The sequence below is a fragment of the Anarhichas minor genome, unplaced genomic scaffold (assembly GCF_050575085.1).
Source record: "Anarhichas minor isolate MPS153535 unplaced genomic scaffold, ASM5057508v1 ptg000046l, whole genome shotgun sequence".
In the NCBI taxonomy this organism is placed as follows: domain Eukaryota; kingdom Metazoa; phylum Chordata; class Actinopteri; order Perciformes; family Anarhichadidae; genus Anarhichas; species Anarhichas minor.
The window spans coordinates 1425001-1444147 of NW_027466492.1; the positions used below are offsets into that span (position 1 = coordinate 1425001).

General features: G+C 40.1%; 1 protein-coding gene across 1 annotated transcript in view; it reads right to left on the bottom strand.

The window, feature by feature from the left end:
- myo7aa (myosin VIIAa) overlaps window positions 1–18857 on the bottom strand; it is a 44560-nt gene extending 25703 nt beyond the window's left edge. The window contains exons 1-16 of the mRNA XM_076111993.1: window positions 18753–18857; window positions 16225–16338; window positions 15860–16012; window positions 12923–13107; window positions 12116–12237; window positions 10896–11038; window positions 10078–10191; window positions 9124–9192; window positions 8886–8970; window positions 8376–8452; window positions 6424–6543; window positions 5834–5976; window positions 5032–5242; window positions 3628–3763; window positions 3216–3322; window positions 1556–1693 (exon numbers count right to left, since the gene is read on the bottom strand). Coding sequence (XP_075968108.1) covers window positions 1556–1693; window positions 3216–3322; window positions 3628–3763; window positions 5032–5242; window positions 5834–5976; window positions 6424–6543; window positions 8376–8452; window positions 8886–8970; window positions 9124–9192; window positions 10078–10191; window positions 10896–11038; window positions 12116–12237; window positions 12923–13107; window positions 15860–16012; window positions 16225–16338; window positions 18753–18857 — 2022 coding nt within the window. The remainder of the gene's footprint in view (window positions 1–1555; window positions 1694–3215; window positions 3323–3627; window positions 3764–5031; window positions 5243–5833; window positions 5977–6423; window positions 6544–8375; window positions 8453–8885; window positions 8971–9123; window positions 9193–10077; window positions 10192–10895; window positions 11039–12115; window positions 12238–12922; window positions 13108–15859; window positions 16013–16224; window positions 16339–18752) is intronic.
- Window positions 18858–19147: the final 290 nt, after the last annotated feature.

The following is a 19147-nucleotide window of genomic DNA, read 5'->3' on the forward strand; positions in this document are numbered from 1 at the left end:
AAAGAAGAAGAGAAGTCTTGATGAGTTGAAGTAAATGGGGGCGGCGTTTAACAACGGCTAAATTACATCAAAACCTTCATACAAACTCTCACACAGCTTGTGCATTATAATCCAAGTTTGATTTTTTCAGTATTATTATCACTACTTCCCAAACACATGCATCCTTGCTAGAACCTGACTATTTAAAACTCTTCTGCCAAGTCTCAAGATTGCGCAGGCGCTCTACAAACGAGTGGCAAAGGGTTTAAGACAGTTTTTTAGCAGAACTGCATGTTTGGGAAATACCGAGCACACGACTGGATAAGTTCATGTTTTGTACTGTCTCTTGTTTATCTGTGGTTCAGTTGCAAATTAGCTCAGGCTATAAATGCTGTGCTGTGTGGCTTTGGTTTACGCTCCATACTTCTCCCCAAACAAATACACATTAAATAAATGACACATTATTGTTCTTATGCTGAACGAGGTGTGACAGTTTGTCAACAAAGGTTTGGATATAGTTTTGCTGGTATTAAGCACGGCTTCCATTTACTCATCAAGACTGTTCTCTGTTTTTGAGATTCTCCGTTCACTGTGGAGGCATGAAGAACAGAGTGGAGTAATACGGGGGAGTAACTGATGTACAACTGATCAGTTTTCCTTTAGAAGGGCTATAATTCTAAACCACTGTGAAACTTCCTTTATTTTTAATTCACTATTATGTTTTATTTTTCATGCATCTTGGCACTAATTGACTCTTGACTTGTTTTGATGAACATGATCAGCGGACTCCACGTGGTGTTTTGATCCATGTTTGAATATTTAGTAATGAACAATGTTTACAGACGTTATTGGTGAGAAAACACTGTTGGGGCACATTTGACTTCATTTAACACCCCGTTTGATTTATCGAAGTAAAAAGTCTGAAATGTTTATAATTAGAAATATATATTGAAAACTGAATAGTGTTTATTCCAATGGACAAAATACATTAAGGTCAAAATAAAAGCATGTTAAACTTTTTATGGATTAATTTCATTCTGTAACCTCATATTAGTGATATGAACAATTACAAACACTGATGACCTCCTCAGTTACAAACAAACTTAAAAATCAAGTGTTTGTGTATGAATATATATTTCACTACAGCCTGAGTTCACAACAGATTAAGCATCTATCCGCAGGCTTGGACAAAATAACAGGAAGAAGTACAACGTGTGGAGGAAATCATTTTAACACTTGATCAAAAACAGCTTCAACACAAATGGATAAGTTTAAAAACATGTAAATATTAAATACTGTAAATATTAATTTGCTTTAATTTACGACTGTTTGCCTTTGAAATATGAATTACGATATTATTAGACTTAATGTGTTTACATTATTTTGTCCACCCCACAATTCATTTTTAACACAGTTAGTGAACTCGCTGAGAAATGTTTTGCTTTCCAGCTGCTGCAGAGCGAGTCGACTAGTAACCAAGTGCTTCTATTTCTATTGCACTGCATGTCAACTAAAATCCATTCAAAGTAAACTTATTCTACGGTGTTCTATTTGGATACAGAGTGCCGACACTCACCATGGATTTCTTGTACTCGTTGGGTTTGATGCAGCGAACGAAGAAAGGCTGACAAACACTCAGAGTTCTCATCAGCAGCTCCAGAGATCTCTTAAACTGACTGCTCAGAGTGGGCGAACGCTTCCTGGTCTCTGCCCCCTAAACACACACACACACACACACACACACACACACACACACACACACACACACACACACACACACACACACACACACACACACACACACACAAGTGAGACAGCACAGAAAGTGTCATGGTCAGAAACAATGAGGACTCCTTTCTCTCTTCCTGAGCTCTGACACTAACCTTTCTCCTCTTTCCGTCTCTAAATATAAATGTCTTTGTGAGGCTGACGTTGCAGGTTCAGAGTTAAAATTAAAAGTGAAGCCAGAACAACTTTATCAATTAAAAGTTGATTAGTCAATCGTGAGAATTGACTAATTGACCAGCAAAAATTAGAAACATTTGCTGGTTCAAATGTTATGATTTGAGTCTTTTCTCTCTGGGCTTAAATAAAACAAGCAATTGACAAACGATTGATTAATCCATAAAATAATGAACAGATTAATCAAAAATGGAAATAATTGTTAGTTGCAGCCAGAGATGGAAGAAGTATTCAGACAATTTACTTCAGTAAAAGTACTACTACCATAATGTGATAATACTCCACTACAAGTAAAAATCCTACATTCAAAACCTTACTTATGTAAAAGTATGTTTCAGCAAAATATAGTTAAAGTTTTGATAGTGAAGTGAAATGTTGTATGGTGTGGTTTCTGTGTGTTTTGACTATTTTTGAGCTCACAATGACGTGAGTGTATTTAGAAACATGGGCGTTTACTGCCCTCTAGTGGTCACAGTGGGAAACTAAATGACAATATTTTCATGTTAGACACGACAACAAAGTTACACTTCCAGTCAAAATAAATCTAAGTTTACCAAACGTTGCAATGAGAAATCCCCAGAAACTAATAAAACTAATATTTATTTTTTATGTAAAGTGTATCTGAGTATTGTTTACAATTGATATGGTACTTTTATAGTGCTTCACATGATCGAACCAGGATCAAAACATTTCAGCTAGAATCTGTTCGGTTCAACCCGACAACATGTCACCTCAATCCTTGAAGCCTGATCTATACATTCTGCTAAATTATTTGTATTCCTAGTGAAGACAAAATGTCTCCCCCCTGGTAGTGATTAATGCAACTTCACCAAAAGATCATATCACAAAATATGTTTGAATATATCTTAGTAAAGCGCAGAGCAAACAACAATGAAATCAGAAAAGGACTTTCACTGTCAGCGCTCGTGCTTGTTTGACAATAGAGATGACATCACGTCTAGGCCACGTGATGAACATCTCCACGCTCAACAGTCTGCTGCTCATCTCAGTAAATAGACCCGGGCGTTGCCTCCGTCCCCCCTGGACATTCACAGAGATGTGGGTTAAAGAGGAGCGACGCCCCACTGATGACCCCCTCCACAGGAAATCAGATCAAGTAGACAGAAGTCTGCTACAAATTCGGTGCTTACGTTAATGTTCCAAAATTGTTTTGTAAAAGTTCAGCTTAACACACGCATCTTGTCCTCCGCTTCCCTCGCTCCCCCTCATAGTGTGTGTGTGTGTGTGTGTGTGTGTGTGAGAGTATCCGTTACCATAGCGACATCAGCCTGGAAGATTTGTTTGATGAACTTGTTCTTGGAGGAGTGAACCAGCTGGATGATGTCACCGTATAAAGTGTCTCTGTTCTTCTCCAGGAAGCCTGCAGGACACACACACACACACACACACACACACACACACACTGTGTCAGAGCGTGCACATAATAAACAAGCACAGACGCATGTAATCATCATCGATAACATGTTTTGCATCATCAGCTATCTCAGCAAATATGAAACAAAAACACACAACACGTGCTCAACAATAAATAATAATACCATAAGTAGATAGAACAGAACAGAAGGAAACACATCAAACTGGCTTCATTAAATATCTAATATGTTCCCACAGTAACACAGGAACATTTTCATTATCTCCTCCTGGTGTGTCTGAAGTGACTCTGACCTCTCGTTTCGTAGTAAACCACTCCAGCAAAGTGCTGGATGCCAAACTGGGTCTCGTGGTTGTTCTTTGGAGGGATGTAGTATGTGTTGAGCTTGTGCTGGTGGTTCAGCTTGTTCAGCATGGTGGTGTCCGTGCCCTGCAGGACACACACAGAGACGGAAACAAAAAGACACATTTTCATATTCAAAGCCCCTGGTGAAGTTGACGGTAACACCTTTTAAGTTGATGTGTGACATTTACTCTCTTTTAGCTCTGGTTTTGGTCTCCACCAACTCCAGAGGGAAACATCTGTCTCTTTAGCTGCTAAATGCTCCACTATGTTCACCAGGTAGTGTCTAACTCTGTCTGTCTTTTCTGCTGAGCAGGTAGTACAGTGACCTTTTACAGCTTCTTCTCCGTAAACGACACTACGAGAGCGCTGGTGCCAGACAGATAAATAAAGAGCTGAAACGCAATATAGAATTCCGTAAAGCCGAGAGGAGCCGTAGATTCAGCTGATAACTCTCTGTAGGTTCATCACTGACGGAGACAACTTTGACTTTGTAATTTGACACATCATTATTAAAAGCAATATTGATTCTAGCTACTTTAAGTATTTTATCTACAACAATAAACATTCAAGAATATATAAGCAGCACACAAAGCTAAAGTGAGAATTTACAATGAAATAATAAATAAATGATCTGCTTCCCGACAGCAACGCTGTTTCCATGAAATCTAAAAGTTTGAATGTTTCATCGCAAAGGTGTTTAGAAGATACTGACTATATGTGAAGTCAATCGGATTATTCCTCTAAAATGACTTTGTTAAATAACAGTGCCTGTAAATGGACCAAAAATAATCCACAGTGGATTTGGGTGCTAATACATTTGTACATTTACTTAAAGGGCCAGTGTGCGGCATTTCAGGGGATCTACTGGCAGATTGAAATATAAGATTCATAACTATTCATAACTATGTTTTCTGAAGCGTATCACCTGAAACTAAGAATGAGTCCTTCACATCTACATAAGGAGCAGGTTTACTTCACTGAGTCCTCCGCCATGTTTCTACAGTAGCCCAGAAGGGACAAACCAAACACACTGGCTCCAAAGAGAGGCCTTTTGTGTTTTTGAGTGACCTCAAGGCCACCGTAGTTCTCACACACGCTTGTGAAACTGCTGTGACGTGAGCCGCAAAGTGCAGACCCGTGGTACTGCCAGCTGCCGTCTGACCTCCCTCCCTCCTAAAGTAGTGTAAAGTATTATGGTGAGGACGGCCTCTGAGCGAGGCGAACGGCGATACCGCGGATTTACACTCAGCAGCTCACGTTTCTGCAGTCTCGAAAAAGGAAGGAGAGAGCGGTGGGGTACTCGGTTGGTCGCTTATCTGCGTCCCACCATCCAACCACCCGAGCGCGCGTACCTTGGGGAAGCGACTCTCCTCGTCGATGAGCGAGATGATGTTCATGGGTTTGATGGCGATCATGTCCAGGGCGTCCTGGTTGTCGGTGAACTCGATGTGCTGCCAGTTGATGTTCTCCAGGTTGTACTCCTCCTGCTCCAGCTTGAAGACGTGCCGGACGAAGAACTGCTGCAGGTTCTCGTTGGCGAAGTTGATGCACAGCTGCTCAAAGCTGCGGGACGGAGGGACGAGAAGCGACGAGAGAAAATTACTTTGCACTCGGTGGCTCTTCAAGTCAGGAAGCGTGGGTGAGAGGAAGAAGTTTAACTGGACATTTATTCACATTGTAAGAGGCCAGTTTGACAAACAGCTTCTTTTCAAGTTGATATACAACTGGTCACAACAAAAATCAATCTAGATCTAATGCAAAATACCCATGATTGGTCCTATAAAACTCTTCAATGTGAAAATAAAGATGCTGATTATTAAAGTTTAGTATTATGTTGAGTTTCAATCCTTTCTTTAGTTATTTCACAAATCATTTATATATTTTACACAATTTATTCATGCGATCATTCATTTCATAATCAGATACCTGATGTTGAAGAAGGAAATAGGGAACTAGACAAATACCAAATAATCAAACACGCTGCATCTGATCAACAAACACGAGAGGAGGAAAACTAACGGGACCAAGATGATACGGAGAAACAAATGAAAAGAGAATGAAAGGAAATCCTTCTGATGCTAATGAGATCAGCTGGTCATGTTACTGTCCTGTCTGTGTCAGGTCTGAGTGCTGGTCTTTTGGGGCGTGCTGTACCTGTTGACAGTGAAGTTCTCAAAGCCGAAGATGTCCAGCAGTCCGATGGAGCGTCTGAGAGCTTTGGGCTGTGAGGGCATCGGCTTGTAAATGGCCGCGTTGATCTTCTCCACGATCCACACAAACAAGCGGCCGTAAATTCCCTGCACACACACACACATACACACACACACACACGTCAAGTCACCGTAATACTTTAAAGACCGGCAGAGTTTTGGACCTCAAGTAGCACTATGAAGTATTTGGGGTGTTTTTTGGCCTTAGAATTCACATCCCTACAAATGTTTTCAAACTGTTCCAGTGATCTACAGGTGGTGATGATGCGCTCAGAAACGCAGCCAAATGCCACTAAAGGCAGAGAAGAAGAACTCTAGCTCGTAAACATGGGTATAAAAAAATAGCAGGACTTAAAATACTTAAACTATTTGCTTTCAAAAATGTTTTATGTTGAAGGAAGTACATTCAACGCGGTAGAAAACTCCACAGTGCACCTGTAACCTCCTGTAATGGATATTTTTTTCGCCTTATATTTAAGGTAATGTGTGAAGAAAAGACGACTAAAAAGCGGTTTTAATGATCAAGTGTTTCACCTTCACGAAAGCGTCCCGTACGTCCAGAGCTTGTTCCATGCTGAGTGGGGTGGAGACGGTCTCTCCTCTGGTGATCAGAGTTCGGCTGGTCAGACAGTTCATCAGGTCCTTACCGTCCACCTGAACACACACATGCACACACAACTGTTTCATCTCCTTCAGTAGTATTTATTTATTTACCAAGGACAGTGCACATTCATCAACATTTCAGTTTCCACCACAATGTAAATGTGCCAGAGTTAGCTTGAGAGCTAATTTTCATTTTTAGTCCCGAGCAGGTTATTACAATGTGACCTAATAGTATCAGTACACTTCAACATTACAACACTATAGTACAACACTGTACTGTACAGCACAATACAACGCAATACAATAAAATACATAAATACATTACAAAAGTAGCAGATTTGCAAAAGAGTACATGATGGCAGTGCCAGAGATGAGGTAATGTGATTACCGTATTTTCCGCACTATAAGGCGCACTTAAAAGCCTTTAATTTTCTCAAAAAACGACAGTGCGCCTTGTAATCCGGAGCGCCTTATATATGGATCAATTGGTTAATTGGTTGATCCATACTGGTTGTACACGGCGCTCTGTCAAAATGTTTCAGTACGACTGGTAAACTACAAAGCCGCACCGCGGTAAACACCGGTACTGTGCTTACTCCTAGTCCAACACCACTTGTGTGTATAAAGACCCCAAAATGGCACCTTTCAAGAGACACGCTTACGACGCTATTCTATTCTATGCGCCTTATAATCCGGTGCGCCCTATATATAAAAACAGTTCTAAAATAGGCCATTCATTGAAGGTGCGCCTTATAATCCGGTGCGCTTTATAGTGCGGAAAATACGGTACTCGTGATGCAGGTTTGGTTTGCTTAAAGCCATCTCTTTAGTTTTTATTTAATGGTTAGATAATTCAACCTCAAGTCATCGTCTAGAAATCATGCTAAAATGAAAGATAACATTTTTGGATATTGATTATTGTAAAGGTGCACAAAATTGCCTTAATCAAAATGTTAGCTGACCTGAGGTCACAGGTAGCTGGGCCTCAAGGGTACAAACCCAGAGGCCCTTGAATCATATGTATATATTAGTGCTGGGCAAGTTAACGCGTTAATTTCGCGTTAACGCATTCATTAATTAACGCCGACAATTATTTTATCGCGCGTTAACGCATTTTTGTAATTTATTATAATTTTTTATTTTTTTTATTTTTTATTTTTTTTAAATTGAAAGACAAGAGACAATACATAGACATAACAACAAGAGGATGACAAGAACAGTGGGATAAAAGCCAGCAAACATCCTATAGTCAGTAATTTTAGTGCACCTATATGCTGAAATTCACGGTAAACGCATTTAAACGGCACAAATCGGGAGCGAGCGAAGGACTTTGAAAGTTAGCAGAAAGATTAACGTGAGACAACATCCGGTTTCTTCAGACGAACATCCGGTTTTCAGAATAAGATGCCAACAAAGTATGAATTATATTCACATTAAGTATAAAACATGCTGCCTGCATCTCGTGAACCAAATGTTATTGCACTTTTGTTCATATAGCAGTACTTTTAAAATAAAAGTGCGCAATACACTACTTTTGAATTCATTATTGAACTTTGCCATAACAATGCGATTAATCACGATTAATAGCAAAAAATCCATGCGATTAATCGCGATTAAATATTTTACATATATAACATGATATTTATTTTAGTTTATTTAATAATACAGGCACAGGTTTTAATTAATTGGTTATGATATTTTGTATTGTGGATTGTCTGTAGCGGAGAGCTTTGAACAGGATATAGACGCCCTCTCTTCTTCCTTCTGTGTGTCTAAACCACCCACTTACATACTGTAGAGCATATGGATGAACCTGCCATTACTGAAACAGATTGACAGCCGTATGTGTGTGTGTTTGTGTTTTTTTTTTGTGTGTGTGTCACCTCCAGCAGCGTAGCAGCAGTGGTGAGGTGAGGGCTCCGGACGACCTCGCAGGCATCCAGGTTGTCGTAGGTACGAGCTGCAGGGTCAAAGGTCAACAAGCGGCTCACTCAATGCTGGGGACGGTTATACTGCTGTACCATAATAATCCTAGAATAACTAAAACTGGAAATGCTTTGTAAACCTCTGTGTTGCAACAACCAAAATATCTTTTATTTCCTTTGTAATAGACATCTGATACATTCTGATTGTTTTTAGATACAAAGAGAACTTATTACTACCTACTTACTACAAATTCGACTGTCGTTTTAGGACAATATTAACTGTGGATTAAAATACAGATAAATCGTTTTTCTGAACCTTAAAAAGCTCGCAAATCTTTTTCCAGTCCTGAATAGTGTCTACTGGTATTCAACGCAAGAAACTGGACGACCGGACAGGGAAACATACCAGAGCAGCAACAAACTCATACACTGTGTTGTAAAATTCACCAAGAATCCTTTTGACTTTACCTTCGTATCTGAGGTTCCCCATGTGTAATATAGCAGCCAGCAGTTTAGTAATCTCCCAGTTCTCTTTGTCTGTGAACATCAGCACCTGCAGAACAGAGCACAGGCGATTATTTCAGTGTCTTTCATATCCAAGCTTTTTAAGAGTATTATTTGACTTTAAGTAGCTACTAAAGCGCTAAAGTTACAGCTGGAGCTAATGTCTCTTTGCTGTACTATGATCAGTGTGTGGTTTTAATACCTTCATTGCAGAGCGGATGTTGGAGTACTCTTTCATGTCGTCTCGGCCATCACAAACTATACATTTACCCTGCAGAGAAACAGAGAAAGCGAGACTCAGTTTGTGGCGATCAAACATTAATAAATATCATCCAATTGTATTGAGTATTTTGTCCTTTTATATTTCAGTTATAGCTGTTTGTTTCCTTGCTGTTTGACTGTAAAGGACAAAACATAACACGTTTTACATCCCTGAAACCTTCTCTGTTATCAAACTCCTAGTAGAGCTGGAAGAAGTATCTCAACTTCTCATCACATCATCCGTTTGGTCAGTTTTTAATGAGGACATTTCCCCTCAAAGCTCTTATAAAGGAACAGAAAGTTCATGTGTTTTTTCCTGACTTTTCCTGTATTTTTCCAAACAGTGATTCCCATCTTGTCCCCCCTCCCCCCCACTTGTTTAGATTCCTGTTCCAATGTTCAGGGCTATTCCCCAACTTTTTAATGTTTTTCTCACTTTCATTGTACGTTGACATTACACACCGTTGTGCCTCTTTTCAGCGGTCTCTCAAACCGCTGAAGGTCTCTCAAACTGAAGGTTTTACTTACAGTTAGCTTTTGGTCAAAGACGAAGGTTCCAATATATTTCAGAGGCTGCAGCTCTATGTTAAGATTATTCTTAAAGATGTCACTCATAACCTTATTAGTGTTTTCACAATTTTCTGGTACTCCAAAAACAGTCCCGTCTAACTACTGCTCTCAGTGGAAGTATCTCAACTTCTTATCCCATCATCTCTGTTTTGTCAGTGTTTAAGGGTGAGCTGTTTGTTGTTGTGCACTCACTGAGCGTTTCAATGTCCCGATGCTCAAGTGACCGTTCACTGCGAAAGGTCAAAGTCTCAACTACTGCAGCAGCTAACCGGTTGCTAACGACGTGACCGGCACAGCTCACGCGAGGATGGAGGGGAGTACTCACCATGGTCAGGTAGGTGTAGTCGGTGGCCTTGCTCAGACCCAGTTTCCTCTTCTCCTCTGCAGTCATGCCCTTTAGCATGCAGTAGAAGACATGGTAGTTCCTCTCATCGCGGGCCTGCAGAGAGCGAACATTAAATTCACATTACAGCAGCACAGACACGGGCTGAGAGGGAAAAAACGCAGATACATAACTATTTGAATGCAGTCAAAATAAAATAAGAAAATGAAAAAATATGAGATGACATTAAAAAAAAGAAATATACAATATATACAATACAATACTGTTATTATTATTTTTATTTCAAACCTGGCTTCAGAGGTATAAGTATGATTATATACATATATAATAATATATTAAAGTATAAAATGTTATGTACGTATATACACAAACACTATAACGTGATATGTAAAGAGAGAAATATAAGAAATGAGAGAGCATAAAAGACAATAACATAAAATACAACAATCAAAATATAGTAAATAATTCTACGTGTGTATTTGTATCTAGATATTGCTGATTAGAAAAAATAATTCTTTGTTTGCTACTTTATAACCTGCAGAAAGATTATTGAAAAATCCTCACAGTGTGTCTTTCAAAGTGTGCAAAGGTTAGCACACTCACCTTAGCATCTTAACTTTAGCATGCTAATGTTAGCATGTGAATGTCTAAAGGCATCCTCTCATTTAATGAAACACAAAGGGACATTTAAGAAGAAAATTGGGTTGGAAAAGCTTTTTCCCATGTTGTCAGGATGTTTAGGTTATTTGGATCCTGAGGAGTGTGAGCAGGTGGACAGGTGTTATCATTGTGTGCCCTACCTGTCGGCAGACTCTGGATTTCTCCAGCAGGTATTGCTCTATCTTGGCTCCCTCTATGGCTCCTCTCTTGTTGAAATGGATGTCGATGTATTTCCCAAAACGAGACGAGTTGTCGTTGCGGATGGTTTTAGCGTTGCCAAAGGCTGGAAGACAAACCAGTAACGATGATGTCATATGGACGCAAGGATAACCCAGCTGCAGGTGTGTACTTCTGTGTGTATTTGTGTGTTTTCATTACATGGGATTTCATATAAAATAACATTTTCGAAGGAACATACATTTTAATACCAGATCAAGACCTGTAAAAAACAACTTGACACTTTGTGTTTAAGATACAGTTGAGGTTCAAGACTCTGTCCTCTATCCTTTCTTACTTGTGTGTAAATCATAGACTGAACATAAGAAGTGGATGTAGTTGTCGTTATGTCACCCATTGGTTTGTGGCCATTATCGTCTTTGATTTTGGCCGTCGCCATCTTTGATTTTTTTTGCAACCAGTGACCGGTAGTGACCATATTATTTGGACTGTGGAGGAGTGACGTAGAGATGTACGGCTCTGGTAGCAACCTGTCAATCACAAGGTTGCCCCGCCCTAAAGCATACCCTACTTTATGGTCCAATTGACTCTAAATAGACAATAATTTACTAAATGAACATCATGCTGTATTGAAGAAGACTTGAAACTAGAGATTGAGACCATAAACTCATGTTTACAATGTTTACTGAGGGAATAAATCAAGAGAGAAGTAGAGTCATTTTCTCATAGACTTCTATACAACCAGAGGAGTCGCCCCCTGATGGCCAGTAGAGAGAATGCAAGTTTAAGATCCCTGATCGGCTTCACTTTTCAGAACCGGAGGTTGCTGCCTGGTGTTAATGTGTACGCTCGTCTGCTTTGATAAGGTTCCATGACGGAGAACCTAAAGAGTTTAAGAGGAGACTGAGACATAGATGCATGTAGCTCGGTGAGATGTTGTTTTTCTTTTAGCTGAGGCATTCACACTGTGCTGGATCAGAGTGTGAATAAGGCCTGCATCCGTCTCTCGTCCCCATGGAGAGCGAGAGCGGGATCGACAGGTAACATATTTCTATCACCTGCTCGGACATAAAGTACACCTGTAAATATAAACGGTATGCACACATCACTAGGTGACCTCAACATTTCATCATCTTGTCCCAGAGTTCAACCTAAGTGGACCTAAGTGTGTGTGTGTTCCTACCTTCTAGTATAGGGTTGGCCTCCAGGACCTGCTGTTCTATCCAGGAGTGTTGACCGCTGATGGCTGCCAGGAACTGCAGGATGAGTTTGGTGCTTTCTGTCTTCCCCGCTCCGGACTCACCACTAACAAGTCACACACACACACAAACACACGCACACACACACACACACACACACACACATATCCTTGGTACCTGCACTTTTCTCAATGCCTTAATTTTAACAGATGTTTCCTGTTTTCTACAACATACCAAATTAACTTTTTATATGCACCAGTCAAATCTGATTCAGAACTTTGCCTAATCAATCAGGAAATATCTCAATGTGGGAAATATTAGAAATACTAGAGATGAGAAATGAAATGTCTTCTTAACCAATACGTAGTCAAGCCCTCTGGTACTTGGCTATTTTTGACATTTTGTACATATTTTGGTCGGTCCATTTGAAAAGTTTGATGTCCCATGTTTAAATGAATCCTCTCTCCTTTCTGACCAGTGTGTAAATGTGTATACACTACACTACCAGAGTGTTTTAATGTCACTGAAGATTTCTAATGTTACTAATCCTACTGAGGTTGTAAGGAAAAAGTGAAAGTAACTAAATTGAAAATATCAGCTTCAGTTTGATTTGGGGGATCACTGTTTTTGCACAATTATCCATCCAATAGGTGTCGAGATATTTCACTCAAGACCAAAGAGGTGGACCGACCGACAGACAGACAGACATCGGGCTGAAACTCAGATCTTTGCCACATATTGGAGATTTGCCCTTGAGCCACTTCTACTTTGCAACCTGAACTCCCTCCTACCTGATGATGCAGCACTGGTCGCGGTTGTTCCTCTGCATGTTGAAGTAACAGTTGTCAGCGATGGCGAAGATGTGGGGCGGCATTTCGCCGATCTTCTTGTTGGTGTAGAGGCGGATCTGGTCGGCCGTGTAGATGGGCAGCACCTGGTACGGGTTGACGGCCACCAGGATGGAGCCGGTGTACGTCTGCACACAGAGAGGAAGAGGATGAGCTGATTTAAGGTCGATGATGCAGACAACTTTGAGCCATTTCATGCCGATGATCTGTAAGACATATACTGGACGGCAGCGTTGTGGAAGTATTCCCATCCTTAAACCTACAAAGGCTGTAAATAAGCCTTTTAGCCAGATTTTTGCCAGAGCATAAACCTTACATATATTATCACTGATGCATTAATGTGTGAGCTGCATTTTTGTTGTTTTTGGCAGAGGTGGATTTTTAAAGTACTTTAATAGTGTTGGGCAATTAAATCTGCGAAAACCGTCTAACTTTATAGATAATGTTGATAATTGGGTGCTTACCACGCAGTGTAATGTTCTAATGTGTTCGTCCAAACAACTTGATTTTCATTGAAAACCGGCTGCAAATATTTCTAATACACTTGCACCATGTGTGAGAAAATAAAACTCAGTTCCTGATATTCGTTTCACTGGAGAATGAACCGTGTTTCAGAAGATAATCTTGTGTTTTGTTTGACAAATGTTCAGCAAAATATGCCAAGTAACTACAGTCAGATAAATATGGTGGAGTAAAATGTACTACATTTACCTCTTAAATGCAGTGGAGTAGAAGTATAAAGTGGAAATACTCAAGTAAAGTACAAACACCTTGTTAGGTATTTAAGAACATTAAATGTACTTAGTTACTTTCCGACCACTGCCAAACATTCAGTGGTTCGTGGATGTTGAATAATGTTGATCCCTGCAGCTGATGAACAGGTCAGTTTAATTATCATAGATCAGTATTGGTCAAACTCATTTTGAATAAAATAAAATGGCAGTAACACACAATCTATGTCGATATATGTCAATGCATACACAGAGACACATGCATTTAATCCGTAAATTAGCTTCAGCCCCAGTATACATTACACCTGGGACAATTTGTATTTGTCTTGTCCCTGTGAGTAAATAAATTAACAAAAAAAATCAATAAAAATAATGACGTACTTCCTGTTCCGAGGGCTTCAAACTTGAAGTAGTACGCAGAGTTATATGCGGTTTTTAAATGGTTTTATTCTTGGAATGAACATCAAGTCAAATAAATCATACATGCATCAAACACACGAGATTCTGTGCTGTCTGCTCACACAGCAGGGTCAGGGGAGAGACTTGGAGGAAGGGTGGATGAGATGACGCAAGGTGTCGTAGCTCAGGTGGTGAGGGATGACAATGAGGACGTATCAGTGTTCGCTACGAGAGAGCAGGCGGCCATGTTGGAAACAAAAACAACATGCAGCATCCAGGCTGGAGGTCTGGGAGAACCAGCACCGTAAAACATGACACCTCCACAGCTTCAGCGATTGAGAAACGTTGCTGCTTTTCCCTGCGAGCCCATTTAGTTTTCGCTGTAAGCCATGAGTGACGATGGCGGTCACTGATCACAAACATGTAGATGCAATGTTTGTGCAGAGCACAGTAAAATAAATTGACTTTCAAGTTTAAGCGGCTTTAGGAATTTATGAGACAGAACGCCGCTGACATGAAACATTCAAAACGTGCAACATGCGTGCAGTTTGCAGATGCAGTTTGGTAGGAAATGCACTGCATGTTGCTGTTTCTGAGGCCGTGCAGGTGCATTAAATACACGTGTTAGGCGCATTATTTTCAGCTGAGGTCGGATCTATCTCCGGCCATGCTTGACGTGTGGGAGCGGACTTACCCTGCCACCACAGTTTGTCTTCATAGGAAACGGGGAACAGGTAGAGGAGAAGGAGTAGGGACAGAGAGAAGAGATGAAGAGGCAGGAGATTGAGATGAGAGCAGGAAAACAGCCACCAGCAGACGACAATAATAAGGAGGTGTAAGCCCTGCATAAAGGTTTAACAAGCTCTAGTAGTCCTTCAAGAGGTATAAAGATAACGTAGGAGCAGTGTTGGTGTGATGGTAATTATGAATGAACTAAGGTCACCATTCAACATTTACCTTTATATTGTTACTTTACCTTTGTACACTTACTGTTTTACTAGCTGTTCACATCATGTATATAAACTAACTACATTCCTGTTGACAGGAATATACTAGTTATATTATATATGATATATTTTATCCCTATATTTATACTTCTGCACTATTTTATTCTGAATGATTGTTTTTTAGTTTTTTATATTCGATGAGTTTCGTTGGAGAAAGCCTGAAAACTAATATTTCCATTTCCAACTACTACCAATAACTTCACCAGTAAGCAATCCAGCAGTGTATTTACCATTTGTTTGGGCATAATATCGATGGAAATATGTAATGTGTGAATTTAATACTGTATGCCCAATTAAAGTCCTTGAATAAAAGACTTGTACTCCACATTTGTGGGACTTCTTCAGGTGAAATGAGCCGTATAACTCAGATTTACACCTGGTGTTAATTTGATATCCGTATCTGGATGACATGTTGTTGCAGGTGTACATGTGCCGAATGTCATGTGATCGCATCAAATAAAATCTGTACAAATCGGACATACTTTAAAGTTAAAAAACAGGTCACCTACAGTAGAGTCACTCTACCAATTCTACTGCTCTGCCAGAATGTGGGTCGTATTAAATATTTACGCTTAACAACACTGGTGAGCACATATCATTACCGAGATGAGGCATGTTAATACCTGGTGGAAATGGGTTGATGGTGGACTGGTGAGTTTTACTCTGTTACTGATTAGCAGGTTGTAGTCGACCAGTATCAGTGTGCAGCAGTAGTATTAGAACAGTACTGCAGTACTACTCACATATATGAGCTTTTCTCTGTATCTGATGAGCAGGTTGCGGAGGATGCCAGCTTCGTTGAGGTCTCCCAGGCGGATCATGTCCTCCACACCGTGGATGGAGGTGGGATGCATTGGCTTGATGTTGGTGGCATTCTGGGGGGAGATCCAGTGCTCCTGGGGGGGAGGGGGGAGAAAGGGGAAGGGGTGTGTACATTTCACACACACATTCGGGACGATCAAATAAAATGGCGAGGGTTTATCATATAGTGCACGATATACAGTACAGTTGCAGTAGTATATATATGGAGTATTTCAGTATTGCATGCTCCCACAGACAGAAAGAATAAACTTCTGAATGTAACACAAAAGAGTGTTTCAGCACTTACGTTGCCTTCGTCATCCAGCACCTGGATCTGTCCTGAGTCACAGAGTTTGACCACCGCGCCGACCGGCACCTCAAACTCCCGACCAGTCTTCAAGTCCAACCAGACATAGTCGCCCTGGAAAAAAAAAATCTAAAATCAAACTCAAACTCAGGATTAGGATTGGAATCATAAATGAGTTGAATCACTGGGGGAAACAAAAACAGAATAAAAATTTTAAATCAAGGTTAGAATAAGAGCAATGAGGAAGATCACATGATAAATCAGAACCAGAAATGAACGGTGCCTTTAGTACGACATGCACGTTGATCAGACCCATGATTAGAATCCATTATTATCCATTATTGGTTCAATAACTGAATCATAACCGTTTTCACACTGCACCTAGACCGGGCTTAATGCAGTCTGGAGACATGTGAACCATTTCAACTCAAGTCAGAGTGGGTTAGATCATTTCATCTTACTCTACAGCTTTTGGCTGACCTTTACTTCCTCTACTCTGTTTATTTAAGCCGTTACATTAAGACCCAGCAGGGTTAGTGAATTCTTTCTATATTTGACATAAATGGTGCAGTCTGAAAACAGTGAAATGAACCCTGAATGATCTCCTGGTCCAGGCAGACAGGACCTGGACTAGAAGCTTCTGGAAAGTACAAAACACAAAATGTGTACCAGGAATTTGCCAAGGTGGACCGGTAGGACATCTAACCAGAAGACAGTCGAGACGGAAGAGAAGGGTTAGTACATCAGAGGTGTTTAAATACTGTCAAACTTTTGAGTGTCACACTTTCTGTCGACCTGAACGGCATCTCTGTAAAATGTTTAAAGCCAGCTGACGGTTTAACAAAACAAACTGCTGTTCTGAAGGTTTTTTCGAACATCTGGAGGAAAAAAAAATCATGTCGACTTACTGGAAAATATAGCAACATTTAGTTTGTGATACAAACTTTTCAGATTCACCTTTTTAATTTTAAAGGTGGTGAGTTTTTGAAAAGTTGGGTTAAGTTATTCTTGTTGTACCTGACATTGCATCACAATGAACTGTTAGTTGTAACTGAAGATGAGGTTTCATGGCCCCATGCAGTAAGTTTTCTTGAAGGAATAGTTTGACGTTTTGAGAAGGGTGCTTGTTTTGCTACTTCTTTATTTCTTTTTTAACGGATTAATCTAATGAGATATAACATAACAATTGGTTAGCTTCGCTGGGAAGTCAGAATGCATTAAAACAAAGAGGCTGTGTTAGTGGTGGCATGTTTATTAACTTACTGATGAGCAGTGGTGAAAGACGTACTCAGATCTTTTACTTAAGTTTAAGTATAATACTTAAAAGTACAAAAATATCAGCATCAAAACAGACTCAAATTACCAAAAGTAAAAGTACTGATTAAGCAGAATGACCCATTTCAGAATAATATACATTATAACATTGGATTATAATTGCATTAATGTAAGATGCATTAATCACTTTAATGTTGAAGCAGAATGAGGTGGGGCTATTTATAAATACTTTGTTCACAGGTTCATGTTTCATTGGTTGATTATATTTTGTATTATTAATCTGAATCTGCGAAATAACGAGTAACTAATGTTATCAAGTAAATGTAGTGAAGTAAAAAGTACAATATTTGTGTCTGAATTGTAGCGGAGTAGAAGTATAAAGCAGCAGAAGATGGAAGTAAAGAAATACGATCCAGGAAGTTCAGTTTGAATAACAGATCCATGAGCTTGAAGGCCTATCAGACATCAACACACTAAACAGTGTCTTATAATACTATGAGACGGGGTTTGAATACAATGTTTGAGCAATTCCTTTTTCTCACACAGTTAAAGTCGGTCTGATCACAGCCTTAGAGGTGCTGGCAGGTGGATTTTGTTATCTTTGTACAGAGCCAGGGTAGCTGTTTCCCCCTGTTCTAAGTCTAAGCCCAGCTAACCGGCTGCTGGCTGTAGCCTTATAATTAACATCTGAATGATAATCAATAATCTCTATAAGCTCTTGGAAGGAATAAGCATATTTCCCAAACTGTCTGTTCCTTGAAGGTGCAATAGAGATAGAGTTTGCTTTTGTTGCTCGCAAACATGGCCACAAATTGTTGCCCTTGTGCCACAGTTTTTAATAACACACACACACACACGCACACACGCGGGCGCGCAGGTACGTTGAAGACTTAAACACAGTTTTCAGATATACAATTATGATTCATAACTCCGAACAGATTCAAAACAGAAAACCACATTCTTGTGATTCATGCATAATTATGTGAGCGCACAGTTCTGCAATATTAGATAAGACAGCATGTCTCTCTCTCTCTCTCTCTCACACACACACACACACAAAGCTTTCACAACAAGGCCGCAGAGGAATATAATTAATATTTGATGCATGAAACAAGGGGACAGAGGGCAGACATACAATTATGACTCATGAAACTTAAACACTTTCTCTCTCTCTCTCTCTCTCTCTCTCGCACGCACGCACGCACACACACACACACGCACACACACACACACACACCCACACAGGTGCGTACCGGCATCAGCGTGCTGTGTTTCATCACAGTGTTGACGTTGCGTAGCAGCGCCCATTTGGCCAGATCCTTCTCATAAAGTTCCACATATTCCCGGTGCTTGTACATCTTCGCGTGCACAGAACAAACTCTCCCACACTCTGACAGCGGTATCTGATGTGAGCAGACTTCTAGTCCACACTGACGTGAAAAAAAATAATATCCACAAGCACAGGTAGAAAGGTGTGTGAATTGATCTGATATTTGTAGGATCGCTTCCTACACACGGGGTGAACAATTTCCAAATATCCACGTAAAATTCATAAAGCTGACATGGTTCAACAGCTTCAATTCATCACATCTTAAAGAAAAAGGTCCAATATCAGACGTCTTACAGTCTCACAGGGTCAAACATCCTG